The sequence below is a fragment of the Acinonyx jubatus genome, chromosome A3 (assembly GCF_027475565.1).
Source record: "Acinonyx jubatus isolate Ajub_Pintada_27869175 chromosome A3, VMU_Ajub_asm_v1.0, whole genome shotgun sequence".
Classification (NCBI taxonomy): Eukaryota; Metazoa; Chordata; class Mammalia; order Carnivora; family Felidae; genus Acinonyx; species Acinonyx jubatus.
Window position 1 is genome coordinate 87,887,074 of NC_069388.1, and position 18,974 is coordinate 87,906,047.

Below are 18,974 nucleotides of genomic sequence, written 5' to 3' on the forward strand. Positions count from 1 at the left end.
TACCTGGTTTAAGCCCCAGCCCCACCACCCAGGACAGGTCACTTAATCTATACACCTCAGTTTCCATACCTACCTATAATGTGGGGGTAACGGATATCCAATCTGCTCTCCTCACAAGACAACTAGGAACGTTAAGTGGGCTATCTGTGGAGCACTCAGAAAATGGGGCCTGGCACAGGAGAAATGCCAGACGAGCGTCAGCTCACGTGTTTCTGCAGATGCAGACACGGAGGCACAGAGAAGTCCAATGAGTTAAGTCACACGGTTCTTTTCAGTAAGTAGGAGAGCCAGGACGTGAACTCAAGCTCCCTGACTCCAGAGACCCTGACCTTGATCACTGCACTAGACTGCCCCTGTCTGCAAGTACAACCAACACACAGAGACCCATGTCCCCATGTCCCTGCCCAACCAAGGAATCCAAAGTCACCCCCTTATTTCTCTAGGGCAGGGTTATGTGTTAGATGGAAGACAAGTTACATCTTTCTTTCCCCTAACCTCTAACTGAAATTTAGTATTTCCGCCAATGATGAGTTTTTGCCAACAGTAATGGTATATAGTAGCAGTCAGTACCCATAAGTGTGTTACCAAGAGAAACCAGACATTTTTACATCCCATGACAGTTGTGGCAGATGTTACAAAATATGGTTGATATCCATCACTACTCTGAACTTTAACTTTTTTAAAGTTTATTTATTTTTTGAGAGATTGAGAGACAGTGCAAGTGGGGGAGGGGCAGAGAGAGAGGGAGACACAGAATCTGAAGCAGGCTCCAGGCTCCGAGCTGTCAGCACAGAGCCCGATGCGAGGCTCGAACCCATGGACTGCAAGATCACGACCTGAGCCAAAGTCGGACGCTTAACCAACTGAGCCACCCAACTGCCCCCTGAACTTTAAAGCTGTTAGACAATCACTAGACTGCATCACTTAATATAGTGATAACAGACATGTTACTTTAACAAATGTTTCCACATATTGATAAATGTACTTCAATATCATTGGTGTACTTTATATTCTATCCAGTTGAAGGGGTTGTTCTGAAAAGGGGTCTACGGGCTTCACCAGATACCAAAGGGGTCCGTGGGACCACAAGGACTCAGAATATCTGCTCTAGAGTAGGGAGGGAGCAAAGGCAGCAAAAAAGCAGGTCTTTCCCTCCTGCCCCACTACACAACACCCAGGCTGAGATCTCAAAGCAGAGGACAGGCACTGCTCCCCATTTCCCACCCAGGGGTATGGGAGGGCCTGCCCAGGGGCCAGAAGCTGGCTCAAGGCCTTGAGTCTCTCCAGCGTCATGCTACAGTGCTCAGCCTAACCCTCAATACCCTGCACGCCAGTGAAGGTGACTCCAGAAAAACAAAAACAGCCAAATGCACCTACTAGCTAGGGAGCAGGCAAGCTTGTTTTGATCATGCCCCAATACCACAATCTCTAACTTCCTGGAGGGTTGCTCCTCACCTGACCTTTCTTTGCTACAGCTATAACCCACCAGGTATGCAGTTTCTCTCTTGTGACTATGGATGCCACCTCAGCAGAGACAGGCCTCACTTCAGGCTACCGAACAGCTACCACCAGGCTGGGAATGAGGGGTCTTGCAAAGCTGACAGTGGCAGGAATCGAACCCCACCCTCTGAGGCAAATGAAGCGAAAAGGCCTGATGTACTGGCTGGAGAATCTTCCAGAAGGGAAAGTGAGGAGCCAGCACAAAGGAGAGAAAGATATACTGAGCCAGCTCTCCTTTCCTGACTTCACTCTCCCCATGTAGAGAGTTAGTACAAATGGGGGCTACAGGGCTCTGAGTGGAGAGGATTTGCACCCCAGAAAGTAAATGTTGGAGAAAACTGCAGGAGAAAACACAAAAATATCTATCCTTAACATTATCTGCCCCCATATTCCTACTCCAAGCCAGCCATCAGCCATTTCGAGTGATGTCGTACAGAGTAAATCATTTGCCCTGGAGAGAGCTGCAGCCCCAGACACGAGCCGCCTTGTCTCCACCATCCCCAGGTTCATGAGACCCTGTCATCTCTGCTTTGGCAGGAACCCCCTGATGTGTAAATAACTAGGATCATGCACACTATCATGGAGCAGGGTGGATTTTTAATTTGAAAGCCATCAATACTTGAAAAATAATGGCAAAGAATTGCCATTCCTGCTATTCCTATGGAGAGTGACCCCAGAGTTGAGAGGGAAAGCTCTTCCTTATGCCAGATTCCTGAAAGGTGCAGAAGAAAAGGCAGAACTGGGGACAGAGGTGGTGCTCATCCACGAATGCTAAACCCACTGGGTGACACGGTGATGGGGAACCATGGTGGCTGGGTCGGACTAACAGGACCCACTGCTCAAGCTGGGCCTCACTGACAGAGAGACCCTGACAGCGAGGCCAGGCACCCGCCTCAGCCACCCCACGTGGAAGGACTCCTTTCAGCAGGTGGGGCATGGGGACCAGGCCTTCCAGACCCAACAACTAGTGCTCAGGGGCTGGAGAACCAAGGTGAAGGGCAACATGAGGAGCTCCTCAGCCAGGGCCACAGTGTCAGCCTCAAGGACAAGTGACCCAGTTCTATCAGGCAAGGGTCTGAGATAGAGGGGGAGGGACAGTCACACTGGGAGGTCTAACCAGGCATAGGATGGGAGCCCTATCTGATCCTGACTCAGCAAACCACCTAGGAAGAAAAAGTTCTGATATCAGAGAAATTTGAATATGGACTCTGATACTGGATGATTATTAAGGAACTGTTGATTTTGTGTGTGATAAGGGCATTATGGTTATGTTAGGGAGCACGGATTCATTTACACTGTCCTTCTGGTCCCACTTGGGACTAACAGTGCATTTCCATTAAACCCCAGAGGCCAGGACACAGGCTTTTTTTCCTTATGCTATGACTCAGCCCTGCTCCTGGTCTCTGAGCCTTGTGCGGACCTGTGAGCTCAGCCCTGCCCACTCATGGCCAAACCTCAGCACAGGGCCTGGCATGTGGGATCCCGGCACTCAATGCCAACACCGTCCCTCTTAATTTTTTTTAATGTTTATTTATTTTTGAGGGAGAGAGTGGGGGAAGGGCAGAGAGAAAGAGGGAGACACAGAATCCAAAGCAGGCTCCAGGCTCTGCACTGTCAGCAAAGAGCCCGGTATGGGGCTTGAACTCATGAACTGCAAGATCATGACCTGAGCTGAAGCTGGACACTTAACCAACTGAGCCACCCAGGTGCCCCCAACACCATCCCTCTTAGAGGCACAGGGCTCTCACCCAGACATAGGAGGCCTCAGCTAGACCTCCCAACATTTCCCAAGTATGTGCCAGGAACAAGAAGGGAGAGTCCTCAAGCAGCTCACATCTTGGTGGGGAAATAAGATAACCACATAAATCAGGAACGTGGTCAACACCACGAAAGTGCACAAGCTGCATAGGAAAGTTAAAGGGGAGTACTACGATGATTTCGGGAGGGTGGTGACAGGTAAAGACAGGCAGAAAGGGGCTTTGGGGCATGTAGGAGACTGCCTCCAACACTGCACTTAAGGGCTGTGACTTTATTCCGGGCCCTGAAGAGCACTATGGGGTACAAAACAAGGACCCAGCCTGATGGATGCTGTGCTGTAGGAAGAGCGTGGGACAGCAGGGACAAGGACAGCACAGATACAAGGCAGGGGCGACAGGCAGGAAGCTGACACAACCCAAGGCAGGTCCCATGGCTGGGCTGACCCAAGCAACTCCGTACGCCTCAGCGGTTACTTCTCATCGTAAATTAATAAACTGCCATTCTGGTTTATAAAAAGGCAGCAGCAGCTATGCTAACAGTCCAGAACAGAAGTAAAAAAAAAATAATAATAATTTCCTAAACTAGGACAGGAGCAATGGGAGGGGCTAGGAGTGCCCTCCCTCTAGGGCCTCCTTTCCTCCCCTAGCGGTAGGGTGCCTCCACCCTGCACTCTCAGTACTTAATGACAGCAGGGACTGCTACTTACCTTTTACCCCCAAACCCAGGGATGGGGCCTGATATTTGGAACACTTTCCAATACTTGCTGGATAAATGAGATGGAATTGGCAAGGACTCAGCTAGTCCCAAAAATAAGTTGAAAAAAAATTATTTTAAGGTCATAGCAGGAAGACAGGAAGGAGATCCAGGTTCTAGTTCTGGATCTACTCAGTGGCTTTAAACCAATCATTTCACCTCTGTAAAAGGGAGTAATAAGAAAAGCCAGTTAGGGGCGGGAGGGGTGCCAACTAAGACTGTCATTACTCAGGGAGCTGGAGGGAAGCTGGAAAACCTCCTCCCCACAGTCTCCTGCATGGGATGCCCTTCCTCCTCTCCAAAACCCCACAGAAGCATTCTTCCTCACATACTATCAGATACAAAGACGTGTGCAGGGCCCTCAGGCCCATCTTCTGGCTCCCCACGCCCACAATCAAACCCACCCTTTGATTTGGTATCTACAGCAAGACTGTAAGCCAGACGCAGTCCTGGGGCAGGATATTGCCTCTTATCGGCCACAGGATGATTCTTATCACCCACTCTAGAACCAATAGTCCTCAGAGCCCAGAAGCGTCACTTCAAGAGCCGCCCCAGCCTCCGTGGACATGGCTTGCTCAACTCACCTCAGAGCCCAGCCAGGTCCAGCTTCCCTCCTAGGCACAAACATCTCAGCTAGTGCCCCCTACTGCTGCAGGCTCCAGAGGCCTGTCACTGTCAGCTTGCCTCAGACTGGCCAGCGACTATGCTCACTTGGCAGAGGAAAAGCCATAAAAATGCCCAGAGACGAGTCTAACCACCCCAACAGCAGCAGGAAGTGTGTACAGCCAAAAGCACGAGGTAGGGGAAAAAGCACTGGGCTTGCAAGTCAGAGATCTGGCTGCCACTAACAAGTCATGTGACCTTGGACAAGTCATTTCACCTCCCGAGACGGCAGTCTCCACATCTGTAAAAATGGGGGTCACCTTGTCTGCCCACAGGGAAGAATGAAATGAGATGATGCCAGGAAAGCACTCTGAAAAGTAGGCCAAACCACACATAAAGATTTGGGTTCACGGTCTATCAAGGGCCTTTTATAAGCCGTCATCAGCCCCTAGGAGCAAGGTGGCCCAGGACCCCCCAGTGATGACTCTGTCCAGGAGGAAGGAGAGAACCAGCAAGATGACCTCTCTCAGACGGTCTTGGTCAAATGGGGGTTGGGGACTAGGAAGAAATTCTACTTAACCACACCCCCTCTCCAGTTTGATCCTAACCCCATATTCACCCAACATAGGAGTGTTGGGTCATAGGGGACAAAGCTAAGCAGTGTCTGTCCCCTCTGCCAGGGTCCCAGTTCAGACGCACCATAGGTGGAGATGACAAATAAACATCCTGTGTGGGATGGTCAGTCTGAGCATAGGTAAAACCTGTGTGTGGAGAACGCTGTATTTGTGCAGACAAACATTAAATGCATAGAATAACTTTGAAAAGTTACCCAAGAACTGGCAATACTCATGCCTCTGAAGACAGGAGCTGGATGATTTAAGGTCAGGGCAAAGGAGATTTTTTCATGGCACACCTTCTGTACCTTCAGAATTTGAACCAAGTAAACTACTCAAAGAAATGATAATAATGGGGCACCTGGGTGCCTTAGTCAGTTAAGCATCGACAATTGATTTCGGTTCAGGTCATGATTTGTGAGACGAGCCCCACGGCAGGCACAGCGTGGAGCCCGCTTGGGATTCTCTCTCACCCTCTCTCTCTGCCCCCCACCCACATGAGCACGTGTGGTCTCTCTCTCTCAAAATAAATAAACTTTAAAAAAAACACAAAATAAAACAAAATGTTAAATACTACCACTATATTAAAATAATAATAAATAAATAAATATAAAGTCAAGCTGTTTTGCTAAGAGAGGCACGGAGGAAACTAAGATCAGCTCCCCTCTCCCGGCCCAGCCCCAGAACACTCACTTTCCCTTCAGGAAGGGAAGTCTCCCTCCCAAAAACTCACCCAGCCTCCATCACAGCCTCAGCTATCATTCAAGGACCTGCCTCCCCCAGAAAGCCACCCTGATCACTCCAACCCTGCTGAATTCACCCTTCTCCTGACCCCTTCCTTCTCTCACATGTGTGTATGCTGCTTTGTAGGTTAATTATCCTTCCTGAGTAAGTCTTGTTTCAAACACATTTTTGCCCTTCTAGGGAAAGGGCTATACATTTCTTTCTCTTGTTTTCTCCAAAGCCCTGACCTAGGCACAGCGGTTGCCTAGTAATTGCTTCCTAAATATTGAACAAAAGAAAAAAAAAAAAAAAAAGCAAACGACTGCATCACTGTGAGGCACTGGATGGCTCAGAGTGTTCTGTCACAGCAAAACAAGCACGTGATTCTTGAGAAAGGTCAGGAAGTCTTATATCTGGTGATGCTCCCAAGCTCTGCTCTACTGCACAAGCCAATGGGAGCAAATCTCTCCAGGGCTGGGGTGTCCAGGGCCAAGGCAGAGCTTCCCAGGCTCCCCCAAGCTCCTGAGAGACACTCTGGTGACACTGATATCCTCCCTCCCAAAGTCCCACACAACACCTCCAGCCCCTGAGACAGACATGGCTGGATTTGGAGCTGCAGATCACACACGCCCCAATCAGCCAAGGCCTCACACAAGAGAAGCAGGCCATGCTTACAGAGCCCCAGAGATTGGCCCTGCGGAGGAGAGAGAAACCTTCAGGAGGGCAGCAGCAGAACCCCCGTCCTATGCAGAACCAAATCATGAAAGAAATGGGGGGAAACTGAGGGGGACAGTATAGAGTGGTGATGAAGAGCACAGAATCTGAAGCTAGGGTGCCCGGGTGCAAATCCTGACCCTGCCATGTATGTGTGCCTTTAGAAAAGTCATTTCAGGGTGCCTGGGTGGCTTAGTTGGCTAAGCGTCCAACTTTGGCTCAGGTCATGATCTCACGGTTCATCAGTTCAAGCCCTGCATTGGGCTGTCAGCACAAGAGTCTTCAAATCCTCTATCTCCCTCTCTCTCTCTCTGCCCCTCCCCCGCTCATGCAAGCTCATGAGCTCTCTCAAAAATAAACACTAAAGAGGTGCCTGGGTGGCTCAGTCGGTTAAGCGTCTGACTTCAGCTCAGGTCATGATCTCACAGTCCGTGAGTTCGAGCCCTGTGTCAGGCTCTGGGCTGATGGCTCAGAGCCTGGAGCCTGCTTCTGATTCTATGTCTCCCTCTCTATCTGCCCCTCCCCCGTTCATGCTCTGTCTCTCTCTGTCTCAAAAATAAATAAAAAACGTTAAAAAATTTTTGTAAAGAAAATAAAAAATAAAAATATACATTAAAAAAATTTTTAAGTGAAAAAAAAGAAGTTACTTCACCTCTCTGTGCCTCAGTTTCTCCATTTGTTAAACAGAGTAACAATACCTATACCTCAAGGGGCTCCTGTGAGCTACAGTAAGTCAAGCCCATAGGACAGTGGCAGCACAAAGAAATGGCTTAGTAAATGATATGCCTCCCTAACAAGGCAATAACAGCCCCCTGAAACAGACTGCTACATGCTGCCAAGGTGGACCTCACAGGTCTTCAGTGTTCGTCTCTTCCTCAAGGAGGTGTCCCTGACCACAGCCGAGCCCAGCAGCTCTGTATGCTCTGAACATCTCCAGTTCTCCCTGGCAAGGCCTGAAAACACAGCACTTGCCTATGGCCCTTTCTCCAAAAATGTGCAGTTCATCCTCCTAACAAAGCCATTACCTTCCCGGCATTCAGGCTGGGATATCCACGCCCTCCCCTCCTCTGATCCCCTCTACCCCACCCAGTGTCCAGACACTCCAGAAAAGCCTGTGGATGAGACTGCTCCTCCAGGCCCATAGATAAGCCCCAAGGCCCCCTACCCTATCCTAGCAGCAATGTCCTTCTCACACTATAACCCCCTGGGATGCACACAGGGCCCCAAATGCCTTCTCTTCGTTGGCCCGAAATCCTACGGGCTGCCAGGGCCTAACAGAGACCAGCAGAGCCCCACCCTCCACTGGCGGCTGAGTAGCTGAGTCGGTATCGCTCCCCTCCCCAGCCTCAGCCCCCTCATCGAAGCACTCTTCGAGCTCTGACATTGCAACTCCATGATCAAGGGCTGTGCTTCCCCTCCCCACCACACCCCAACCCCTGGGTCAGCTGAAGGTTGAGGTGGCCCGTGACAAAGCCCTTCCCTTGTGCAGCTCCTAGAAGTGCTGCCTCCTGGGAATGGAACCTGCGGAGTCCCTGCTGGCTTGCCCTTCACTAAGGAGAGGCCTGGGCCCAGCCCCACACCCAGGCCTCAGCCCGACCAACCAACCGACCAACACTGGGCTGTCCAAGTGCAGCTCTTCTCACTGGCTGCCATCCTTCCTGAGGGAAGAAATAACCTAAGGGGTCCTCGGGCAGCTCACTAAAAGCAAAGCCGTTAGACCCTTCACTGGCAGCACAGCCAGCTATATAAAGGACCCACATTGTAGACTGATTTTTATCACTTGGCTGTGAAAAGGGCCAACGCTTCTTCATGACTACACAATTTTGCAGAGGACTGGCCCTGTACAAGGAAAAACATAGCAAACTGACTTGCAGAGAGCCCGGAGAGCTCCTGTCATTGTGTTAATGATCTGTCCCGGCACAGGATAGGAAGGGCAGGGAAAATGTGGACAAGGCCAGGCTAGTCATCTAGCTTCGGCAAGAGCGTCGTGGCACCAGGGGACTAACAATAACAAGTGCAGCCGGCGGCCCCCATCAGTGGAAAGGGAGAGCCCTCCGGTTGCCTGGAGTGGAGGAGCTGCTGAGTTATGCCTGTCCCCGGCTGGCTTCGGAGAGGAGAACAGGGCAGAGACGGGGTTCCCACCCAGGGCCAGATGCAGAGGGAAGGGGAAGCTGCTGTGCCAGCCAGGAACCGCCCAGTCGGACGGAGGAGTCACTTCCTACCCCTCCCCTCTGCCCCAGCACCGCTGCTCAAGCAACCCCAAATAAAAACTACCCGTAACTCAGGGAGTGGGAGTCAGACCCTACCCCTCCACCCCCCACAGCCACAGCAGACTTCCCCAGCAGCTCCACAGGTCTGGGGTTGGAGCAGGAGCCAAAACCAAGGACCCTCATGGCCTCAGCTACTTCCTGAGGAGCAGTCACATCTGGAACCTGGTGGAGAGAAGGCTGCGGGGTCACGGGCACAGGAATGCACAGGCTGTCTGGAGGCTAAGAAATGAACGGAAGCCCTCAAACACCAGCCCAACCTAGGCCAGCAGGCTGCATTTTCCCTCAGGTGCATCTCGCAGTGCCCCCAACCCCACCACTCTCAAGGGGATCTCAGGTCTCCATGCCCAGCCAGGCAGAATACTGTAGTCTCAAACCTAAGCGGTCCTGGGCCACAGGCCTCCACAAGGCCCTCCATAAAATCAGTGGCACGGGTCTGACCAGATGCAACAGAACCTATCAGGGTGCCACAGTTAGCAGCCTGTCCATGGTCCCAACAGTTCTATTCTTTGGGATAAAAAAAACCAAACTGATCCCGACCCAAATTAAACCCAGACTCAGCCTTCCCAAGGGGCCAGGCTCTAACCATCAATCTAATAGGCCCAGGATGGGTGGGGAGGGGTTCTTTACAGCAGGGACTCTTTTACTCCACACACAGCACCCACTGGAGAGTAGTACCAGGAAGGGTACAGAGATAAAAACCAGAGAGGAAATAGTGGAGAAACATCTCAGGATTTTCAGACTTGTGATGATGCATATATGGCTTTACTGGGGGGAGACAGCTATAATCAGTTTCCTCCTGTATTACGTTAAATTATGTTTTGAGGACTTCCTCTTCAATTATTTGGAAGCCTCCAGTGAAATCCCTCACCTCAAAGAGCACCCCTTGACAAAGGAGCTTCAGGAGCCGTGAAGGCACCTCGCACCAGTCACCATCATCACCATCATCCCACAAGGCAGGGTCCTCAGCGTAACCACAACACCCATACTTTGAAGCCTTGCTCTAGGTCTGCAACTACACCAAAGCTTTTACAGACACTGTCTTATTTAATGTTGCGATTCCATAATTATTTTTCTGACCTTTGCAGAAATGAGGAGACGGGTTAAGAAACTCGCCTGCTAGAACTAGGAGTGAAACCCCAGGCTCCAGGTTCTTAAACACTGGGCTGTCCAGCCTCCCCAACAGGGCAGGGGCAGCTCCAGCCCAGGCTGCTGGGGGGCGCTACAAGCTGATCCGAGCCGGGCTACAGCACCGCAAGAGGCCTCCCAAGCCCAGCCCTAGTTCTCAAACCTGGAGCAGCAAAGAGAATGAAGGACTGCAAGGGGTCAGCCTATTTCATCAGGCACTCTCATACTCCTGGATGCACTCTGCCACCCATGGTCCTAGGGTCTTCCCAGGCTCAGGCTCTTCTAAGTTCTGTATTGTTTCCCCCCATCACATGAGAAAGTTTTTTACAGGGCAGGGACATCACCCAGACACTGTTACCAACAGCCTCCCTCCACTATCATTGCTCTTCACCGACCAGCAACCACATCTAGATGCTTTACCTGCACTCTCATTTCATGCCTCACATCAATCTTGTAATAGCCCCATTGGACGGATGAGAAAACTGAGGCACCAAGAGTTTATTTGACTTGCCACAAGGTGGCAAGTTTGAGACTAGAATCTGCTTCTTGCAACTCCACAGCCCCATCATCATAACCATGAGGCTGCCCTTCCCCAGTCAGGTTCTGTCTTGGTGACATAGGGCTGCTATCTACCTTCCATGAGACCACCACAACTGACTGGCTCCTGGAGTTAGAGTGGATGGTGTTCTCCACCATTATTCAAAGCTGAGGAGGCTACACCCTGGTCCTCTCCATCTTGCCCTCTCTCCACTGGGAAATGTGCAGACTCACTGTCTTAACAGCTCACGCCAGGGTGCTCCCAGGATATGCACCCAGGAGTGGCCATTAAAGTCAGAGGTGGGAGGTGGGGACCAGAGTTGGGAGCAGCAGCTCTCACCCTCTGTCAGTAGGCATGCTGTTAGGTCCAGCTTACTGGAAGATCAGGCAGATTTCACAGACTTTTCCTCGTCCCACCAGGAGGGCCCCTCTCCTTTCTGCCCCCTCCAGGTTCTATAAATAACCCAGGTCAATGCAACAGAGGAAAAGCAGCTGGTAGGTGCAGAAAGATCCTGGTGAGAAAGAGGACTTCTATAAAATAAATTAAGGTTCCCTTCAGATCAAGGGGTGGCAAGTCAAATTCACCAAGAGGGACTGTCCTTGGCTGCAAACAGGCAGGCCAACCTGGGCCTACAAGCACAGACAGCTCAGGAAGAACCAAAGACCAAGAAGAAATCAAGAGCAGAAATTGAAAAAGATCAAAGCTCTCCCCACCCCAAGTCACGGACTTCACAGAGGCCTCTCCCCACAAGCCTAGAGATTTTCTGTCTCCCCCTGTATACCAGGGGTATCATGTACTAGTCTGGTCAGATTAGCTGAGTGGTGGAGGCTGAAGGACCAGGAAAGAAAGGGGTGGAATGAATTTGGGGACAGAAGCCTCTTCAGGAAAGAAAAGGGCTAAGAGATCCAGAGGAGAGCTTTCTGCCCCACCCCCACAGCCTCCCTCGGCCAGAAAGGAAGGAGAGGACAGAAAAGCGGAGGAAAAAAACAAAACAAGGGCCAAACTATACCACATGATTCCACACCCAGCAACCAAACAGCAGCAACTCAGAGAAAAGGAGAGGAGAAGGCCAGGGGAGGGGGGAGGTGGAGTCAGGTCACAGCCCTGCCCTGAACCTGCCCTATGCTACCCAGCTTCCCATTCCAGGCCACAGAGCCATGAAGGCCCTTTCCTCCACACGTTTTGAAAAACATTCAAGGTCAGATCCTTTCTAACCAAATTCTGCTCTCATATGGGTCTGCACCTGCTCCAACAAGGTTTCCTAGATTTACTCAGTTAGATGCCATTCCAGGTGGGCAAACCTTTTCAGCACCTGTCCTCACCTAGGGCACACCCCTGCCCCCATCCCTTTACCCTCCTCATCCAGGGTCCCTGGGGTCCAGGGGAGGTGTCACCCCAGTTAACCCCTTGAATGATCCACAGCAGGTGCTCAGCCCTAGGGACTGGCTTTCAGATCCTGCCCAAGTCCAAACAGGAAATGGGGCTCCAAGTCTGAAGCCTTGATCTTAACACAGGGAAGGTTAAACACTGCCAAAATAAATGATTAAAAAACACACAGGCCCTTCTAGGTGGAAGTGGCTGGGAGATGATCTCCTGCTGTGCACTAACTGTGACGCTGCCTTCACCTCAAGCAGGACAGGCAGGACACTTGAAGGCTGCCTGAAGGGTTTCCTTCCTTTAATTAAGAGGTTCTCCTGTTTTCAGAACAGGGACACAGAGGGGCAGGGTTCCAGAGGCCATCCAAATACCAGGCAAGAAGCAGATGCCCTCTGCATTTTCCAGATTTGGTGGGGCATCTCGGGTCAATCTAGCCATCAAGTAGAGCACTGCACCTTTCCTTCCCCCACAGGGCGAGGCCGTGGGCCTCTCCACTACCCTGCGGGCCTGGGTTGGGGCAAGCGCCTGCAGTGCCCCTCCCCTTCCAGGAAAGGGAGACAGGCCCAGAGGCCCTAAGAATGGCCCCAAGATTTTCCTTCTTGAGGTTCCCATGGTGCAAGGGCCTCTGGATCCCACTCCGAACTTTACCGGGCAATCTACTCCTAAGGCTAGGCCACCAATCATACCTCCCCCCTAGGCTACCCAAGGACACACCAGCAGCCAAGCATTGAACGTCGCAAGGAAGGGGATCGATCGGAAGGGGACCCAAGAAGCGGTTTATGCCCTTGAGCGCGCGGCAAAGGGCGCACAGCCCTGGCCGAGGTTCGGGGTCCCGCTCCCCCGCCAGCCCCGCCCAGCGAGGCCTTTAACCGTTTCCGCGCTCTCGGCGCCCCTCACTCACTGCGTGTGCTGGGCGCGGCCTGCGCCGAAGACCTCGTCCAGCGCCACCGTGGCCTGGCCCAGGAACTTGTCGACGCCGATGAGGGAGCGGTGCATGGTGGTGAGCACCAGCTCACAGGCTGCAGCGGAGCCCGCGGCCCAGGGCGCCGGGCCCGCGTCGGCCTCCTGCGCCCGCAGCAGGCCGTCCAGGGCACCAGGCGGCAGCTCGAAGGAGCACTCCTCGCGCCACTCCGGGCAGCCCGGCGTCTTCTCCACCACCGACGTGCTGTACTTCTCACGGCCCACCTGGATCACCGTGTACGCGTCGCTAGTACTGCCCGCTCCCGAGCTCTTGCCCCGCAGCCCGCGGGCCCGCAGCACAGTCACCTGGACGTGCGTGGGTAGCCAGCGGGAGGGCCCAGCCGCCGGCTCGGCGTCCCGCACCAGGGCCATGGCGGGGCAGGCGACAGCGGACGAGGGCCGGCAAAAGCGGGAGCAGACACGGAGACCGTGAGAGGAACCAGGCAGCGGGCGGAGGGAGGTCAGGAGCCGGCTCCGAGCGCCGCCGCCGCCACCACCGGGCCGCCGCAGCTGCGGGCTGGGCTGGGCCGAGCCGGCAGCCGCCTCCCCGCCTCCCCGGCCGCCGGCCGCGCCACGACGTCAGCGCCCCGCCTCTCGCCCTGCCCCGCCCCGCGACCCAGACCCGCGCGGCGGTGCGGCAGTGCAGCGGGGGCCCTGGCTGTCGCGCCCCGGCGCTGGCCACCGCAGACCCGACCGGAGCTGGAGGGGCCGACGGGCACCAAGGGGTGGGGCGCGCGGCCACTGCAGAGGGGTGGGCGGGGCTGCGGCATTGGCCCCGCCCCGGCCTGGGGGCACCCGCGGAACCCCGCCTCGCTTGCGGGAGCGCGGCACCCTCTGCCCGGTATGAAAAGCCCGCTCCGCGTCTCCCGGCCAATCCCAAATCTTTCTTCAAGATGTCCCTGCTCCGAAAGCCCTGCCCTGCAACTGCCCCGGCCCGCCCCTCCTGGAATGGCCATCCTCTTGGCGCGGGCAAGTGGGGGTGGGGCGGGACCCCGCTGCCCCCTCCGTCTCGAGCCGCGCTCCAACCCTCCTCCAGCCGGTCCCTGCCAGGGAAGATGCTGCGTGAAACCAGAAGTGAGTCCCGCTCTGGCACGTGACTGGCCCGCGACAGCGAGCTGGAAGCCGGTGAGCTGCCCCGGCTTCGGACCTCCGCGCGCTTCGGGGACCTACTGATGAAACGAGACCGCGCCGCGGAAGGCGGGAGAGCTGGGCTCGCCCTTAGCGGACACTGCGGTGGGGAGCAGCGTGATGAATAAATAAGTAACGACATCAATATTTCAGCTGGAGCTCCTGCGTCACTGGTTGACGGAAATTATAGGCTCTAATGGGAGTTTTAAACAATTACTTCCACCCATTAAGTGCCTACTACGTGCCTGTGTGTAAAGCCCAGGGGTATGATTTGAATGCTTGGCTTATTATTAATAATGATAACAATGGTTAGTAATTATAGATACTGCATTTCGGCCAATGCAGGTCCATGTACTTTATATGCATTACCTCATTTTATCCTCAGAGCAACCTTCTGGATGAGTATGAGTTTTATTCCTATTTTCCAGAAGGTAAAATTTCAGCTTAGAGAGGCTAAACTGCCCACGATGCATAATTGGCAAAGGTGGAATTTGAATCCACACAGATGACCCCACAGCCTGTACTTTTTAAAATCCTAATTTTTAAATAAAATGTAACACATACACCTAAAGAAAATCAAATAGGACAGAAGCGCTTATGATGAAAAGCGAAAGATTCCCTCTCCACCGCTGGATCCAAAGAAAACTCACTTACAGCCATTTGTGTTTTCAAGCCTGGTGGGTACCTCCATCTCTCTACATAAAATGCTTACACAGATGGATTTATCAGGGCCATTATCTATTGTCTTCCTGCTGTGACAGATAATGTATCTCACAACCATTTCCCTCCCTCAATCTTATGTGATAACCTATTTTTAGTTCCTCTGGCTGGCTACTTTTATGATGGAAACCTGTATTTCTTCTTGGGAAGACTCTCCACAGTACCCCTTGACATCCTGTGCTATGAGAGAAGGATGCCAAAAATCCCAACTCTGCCGGCCATGTTTTCCACCACAATATGGATACAGAGAACCAGTACACCAGGCACTGGGGATCCATGGGAACACACACACCACAGGCCTGATCCTGACAGCCTGCCACCTTATCCCTGCATTCTGAAGACTGGGGTGGAGGAGTCCTGGGCACTGAGCCCCATGGTCCAACATCCCTGTGGATAGCACCTATCTTTGAGGCAGCCAGATCTGCCTGTGGGTCTTGGCTTTCTGCCACTTCACAGCAATAAGATCTGAAGATTAAACCAGCTCTCTAACCTCTATCAGCCTCATTTACTCATCTAGAAAATGAGGATAATGATGCCTACTTCAAGCAGTTGCTGAGAAGACTGCGTGAGAAAATATTGTGAAAGATTTTAATGCAGTGGAGACCATCACAGATGATCTCAAGGCATCTGAAAATCATATACAGCTTTTCTTCTGATTATGGAAAATGCAGAAGAAAATAAAGGAAATACAAATAGGTCATAATCTCCCCACCCAGAAGTAAACATTGTTAACCATTTGTTGTGTTTCTATCCAAGCTTTTCTCTACACTCTGTTGTTGATGTGTTTGCATTATGCCTGTGAGGCAGCTGTAGTGTAGCTTTGGAGTGGGTGTTGGAGCCCTGGTTCTACCATTTACTTTACATGTATTATCTCATTTACCTCTGAAGACAACCGTTTAAGGCAGGTGCTGTTGCCACCTTCATTTTCACTGATGAAGAAACCAAAGCGGAGAGAGAGCTTGGGTAATTTTCTCCAAGTTTCTAACTGGAAAATTGCAGAGAATGGGCTTGAACTCAGGTCTGAGGGACTACTGCCTGTGGCACTCTGCTCTCACACTAGCTTGTTGGTCATATAAGCACTACATAATTCGGAGTTGATAAAGCAGGAAGTGTTGTCATACCCATTTTACAGATGAAGAAATTGAGGTATAAAAATGTTAAGAGACTTAACCAAAGTTGCACTCAGGACGAAGCCCCAACTTTAAGAATGGATTCCCCAAGGGCTTTGCAAATGAAGACATCTTTACCAAACTGCAACTACCATACATTAGTCACCCTTCTTTAATGGTTCTGTTTAACCTGTTTCCTAGTTCTCTAACACAACTAGACTGCACCCCCTCCCCCCCCCCCGCCATGGAGTAGCAAGGCTGCAGGAAAGGACAAAACAGAACTCAGATGGACTACTCCCTCTCTCCTTCCTCCTGCCCTGGCCCACGCAGTTTGGCAAGTTCAGGCTTCCTGTTGGCCTGGGACTGCAGCTATAGGAGGGCAGTGAAGCCAGGCAGGGCTCCCCTGCAGGTCACTTGGCCCTAGGAGGAAAGGGCCGGGTCTTTTAGCTATCTGTGGGTGAGAAAAGAGCAGAAACTCTGAAGACACTGAGGTCTCGACCACCTAGAGATATGTGTCCTCCTCTACAAAATGAGGCCACCAACATCCCCATCCCCTGCAGCCTGCCATGAGGGTTAGACCAAGGACCCTCTGGCTTCCCCTACCTCCCCTGGGGCCGGGTGTGCTCATGCCTTCCTGGGCCTCTCTAGTCCGTTAGGGGATAGTTCTTGCTATAAAAAAGTGGTCCTTTGTGTAATTTCAACTTGTTGCTTCGTTCTGCAATACCATAAAAGCCCGTTCGCCCTTCCACATGGGTACTTCAAATGTCTTTGCCTGGCTCTTCAGTCTACATTTCCCCTTGTTCTTCACCTCCCCTTTCCTGCATCTGTTTTCTAGGCCCCTCACCATAGTAGAGTCACACAGCCCAGGTTCAAATTCTAGTGCCACCAGTCAGTGGCATTATAAGCTTGAGAAAGTTACTAAACCCCACTAAGTCTCAGTTTCCACATCTATTAAATGAGCCTAATAATAGAAGTCACCTCAAAGGGTTAATAAGAGAGCCATCTTAACACACACTAAGCAGTGATAAGTATTATCATCTTAGAAATCTTTGCTGAAAGCAAACGTTTGTATTTCCTTGTTTCATTTGCATTTCTTCGATTGCCAATGAGATTGAACTTTATTTTTCATTATTAGTCATTTATATTTCCTCTTTTACTGAGTTGTCTATTCTCTGAATTATCTATTTTCCATGCTCATTTTTCTTTGAAGCCTTAATTTCTTATTAATTTATGTTAGCACTTTATTAAGAATAACACTTTGTCTTTTATATATTTTGCAAATCAGTTTGACCAAAGAGGTTATGTTGTCAAATCCTTGAATTTCTTCCATTGTCTCAAGGTTAAGGTCTTCCACACTCACAGGTCCAATAATATCCACTCATATTTTTTCTAGCTTTTAAGTTGTTTGGCTTTTTCTTTGTTCTTTCATCATCTTTAAATTCTATATACTATTTTAGTGAAAGGTTTGGAAATCTAACTCTCTCTCCCCCAACAGCCGTCCGTTCTTCCCAGTACTTATTGCAAAACACTATCCCCTTGCCATTGGTTTTCTAGTATACATTCTTATATATACTGTAGACAGAGCCTGAACTTTGTTTTCTATTCTGCTGAGGTTTCTATCTGGTTGCCAGTGCCATTCTGTTTTAATTATTGTTGCCTTTTTAAAGCCTTACTACAACAGAAGAGCAAATCTTCACTCATTACTTTTTTTCAAAGATTTTATTGCTATTCTCGCCTGTGTATTCATCCACATAAGCGCTAATTCTTTTTGGAATTGTAAGAGAAATTGTTATGAGAAAAATTAGTATCATTACAAGCAATAGCTATTTAAAATCATGGTATACTCCCTAAAATTTGGAGTAAGACAAGGATGTCCTCTCTCCGCTTCTATTCAACATTGTGCTGGAGGTTCAAGCGAGGGCAATTTGGCAAGAAAAATAAATAAAAGTAATCCAGATTGGAAAGGAAGGGTAAAATGATCTCTGTTTGCAGATGGCGTGATCTTATAAATAGAAAATCCAAAGGAATCCACTAAGAGACTATTAGAACTAACAAATGGGTTCAGCAAGGTTACAGGATACAGGTTCAAAATACTAAAATCAATTGTATTTCTGCACACTAGTAATAAACAATTGAAAAGAAAAATGAAGAACAATTCCATTTGTAAAAGCATCAAAAAATAAAATATAGGGTTGCCTGGGTGGCTTAGTCGGTTGAGCATCCAACTTTGGCTCAGGTCATGATCTCGCAGTTCATGGGTTTGAGCCCCGCATTGGGCTCTGTGCTGACAGCTCAGACCTTGGAGCCTGCTTTGGATTCTGTGTCTCCCTCTCTCTCTGTCCCTCCCCTGCTCCCACTCTATTTTTCTTTCTCTCAAAAATGAATAGACACTAAAAAAAATTTTTTAAGAAGTTGTTATGGTCAATGTCATTTATAAAAGCCTTCAAAAAATTAAACAAAATACCAAGAAATGAACTTAATGAAGTATAAAAGTTGTACACTGGAAACTACAAAACATCACTGAAAGAAATTAACAAAGACCTAAATAAATGGAAAGATGTTCCATGTTCTTGGATAGAAGACAATATTGTTAAGATGGCAATACTCCTCAAATTGATCTATAGACTCAACACATTTTCCAACAAAATCCCGTTTTTTTGCAGAAATTGACAAGCTGGTCTTTAAAATCATATGGAAATGGGAGGGACCCAGAAGAGCCAAATAAATCTTGAAAAAAGGACAAATTTAGGGGACTCCTACTTCCCAACTTCAAAACTTATCTACAAATCAGGACAGTATGATACTGGCATAAGGATAGACATATAGATCAGTGGAAGAATTGAGAATCCAGAAAGAAACCCATATATTTATGGCCAATTGATTTTTCAACAGAGGTGCCAAGAGCATTCAGTGAACCTTTTCAACAAATGTGTTGGAACAGCTAGATATTCACATGCAAAAGAATTAATTGTACCCCTTCCTTACACCATACACAAAAATTAACTCAAAATAGATCATAGACTAAATGGAAGTGCTAAAACAATAAAACTCTCAGATGAAAAGGGAGTAAATCTTCATGACT

General features: G+C 50.2%; 1 protein-coding gene across 4 annotated transcripts in view; it reads right to left on the reverse strand.

Annotated features, from left to right (window-relative positions):
• The window catches only part of RAB11FIP5 (RAB11 family interacting protein 5), a 37,792-nt gene extending 24,154 nt beyond the window's left edge, over nt 1-13,638 (reverse strand). The window contains exon 1 of one of the 4 annotated variants that reach the window (XM_027072195.2): nt 12,877-13,638. In XM_027072195.2, the coding sequence (XP_026927996.2) occupies nt 12,877-13,307 (431 nt within the window). In that variant the 5' untranslated portion in view covers nt 13,308-13,638. Of the gene's footprint in view, nt 1-4,595; nt 7,139-12,876 lie in introns of those variants that run through there. The other 3 variants (XM_027072196.2, XM_027072197.2, XM_053200758.1) reach the window with 3 other exon arrangements.
• Between the last annotated feature and the right edge of the window lie 5,336 nt (nt 13,639-18,974).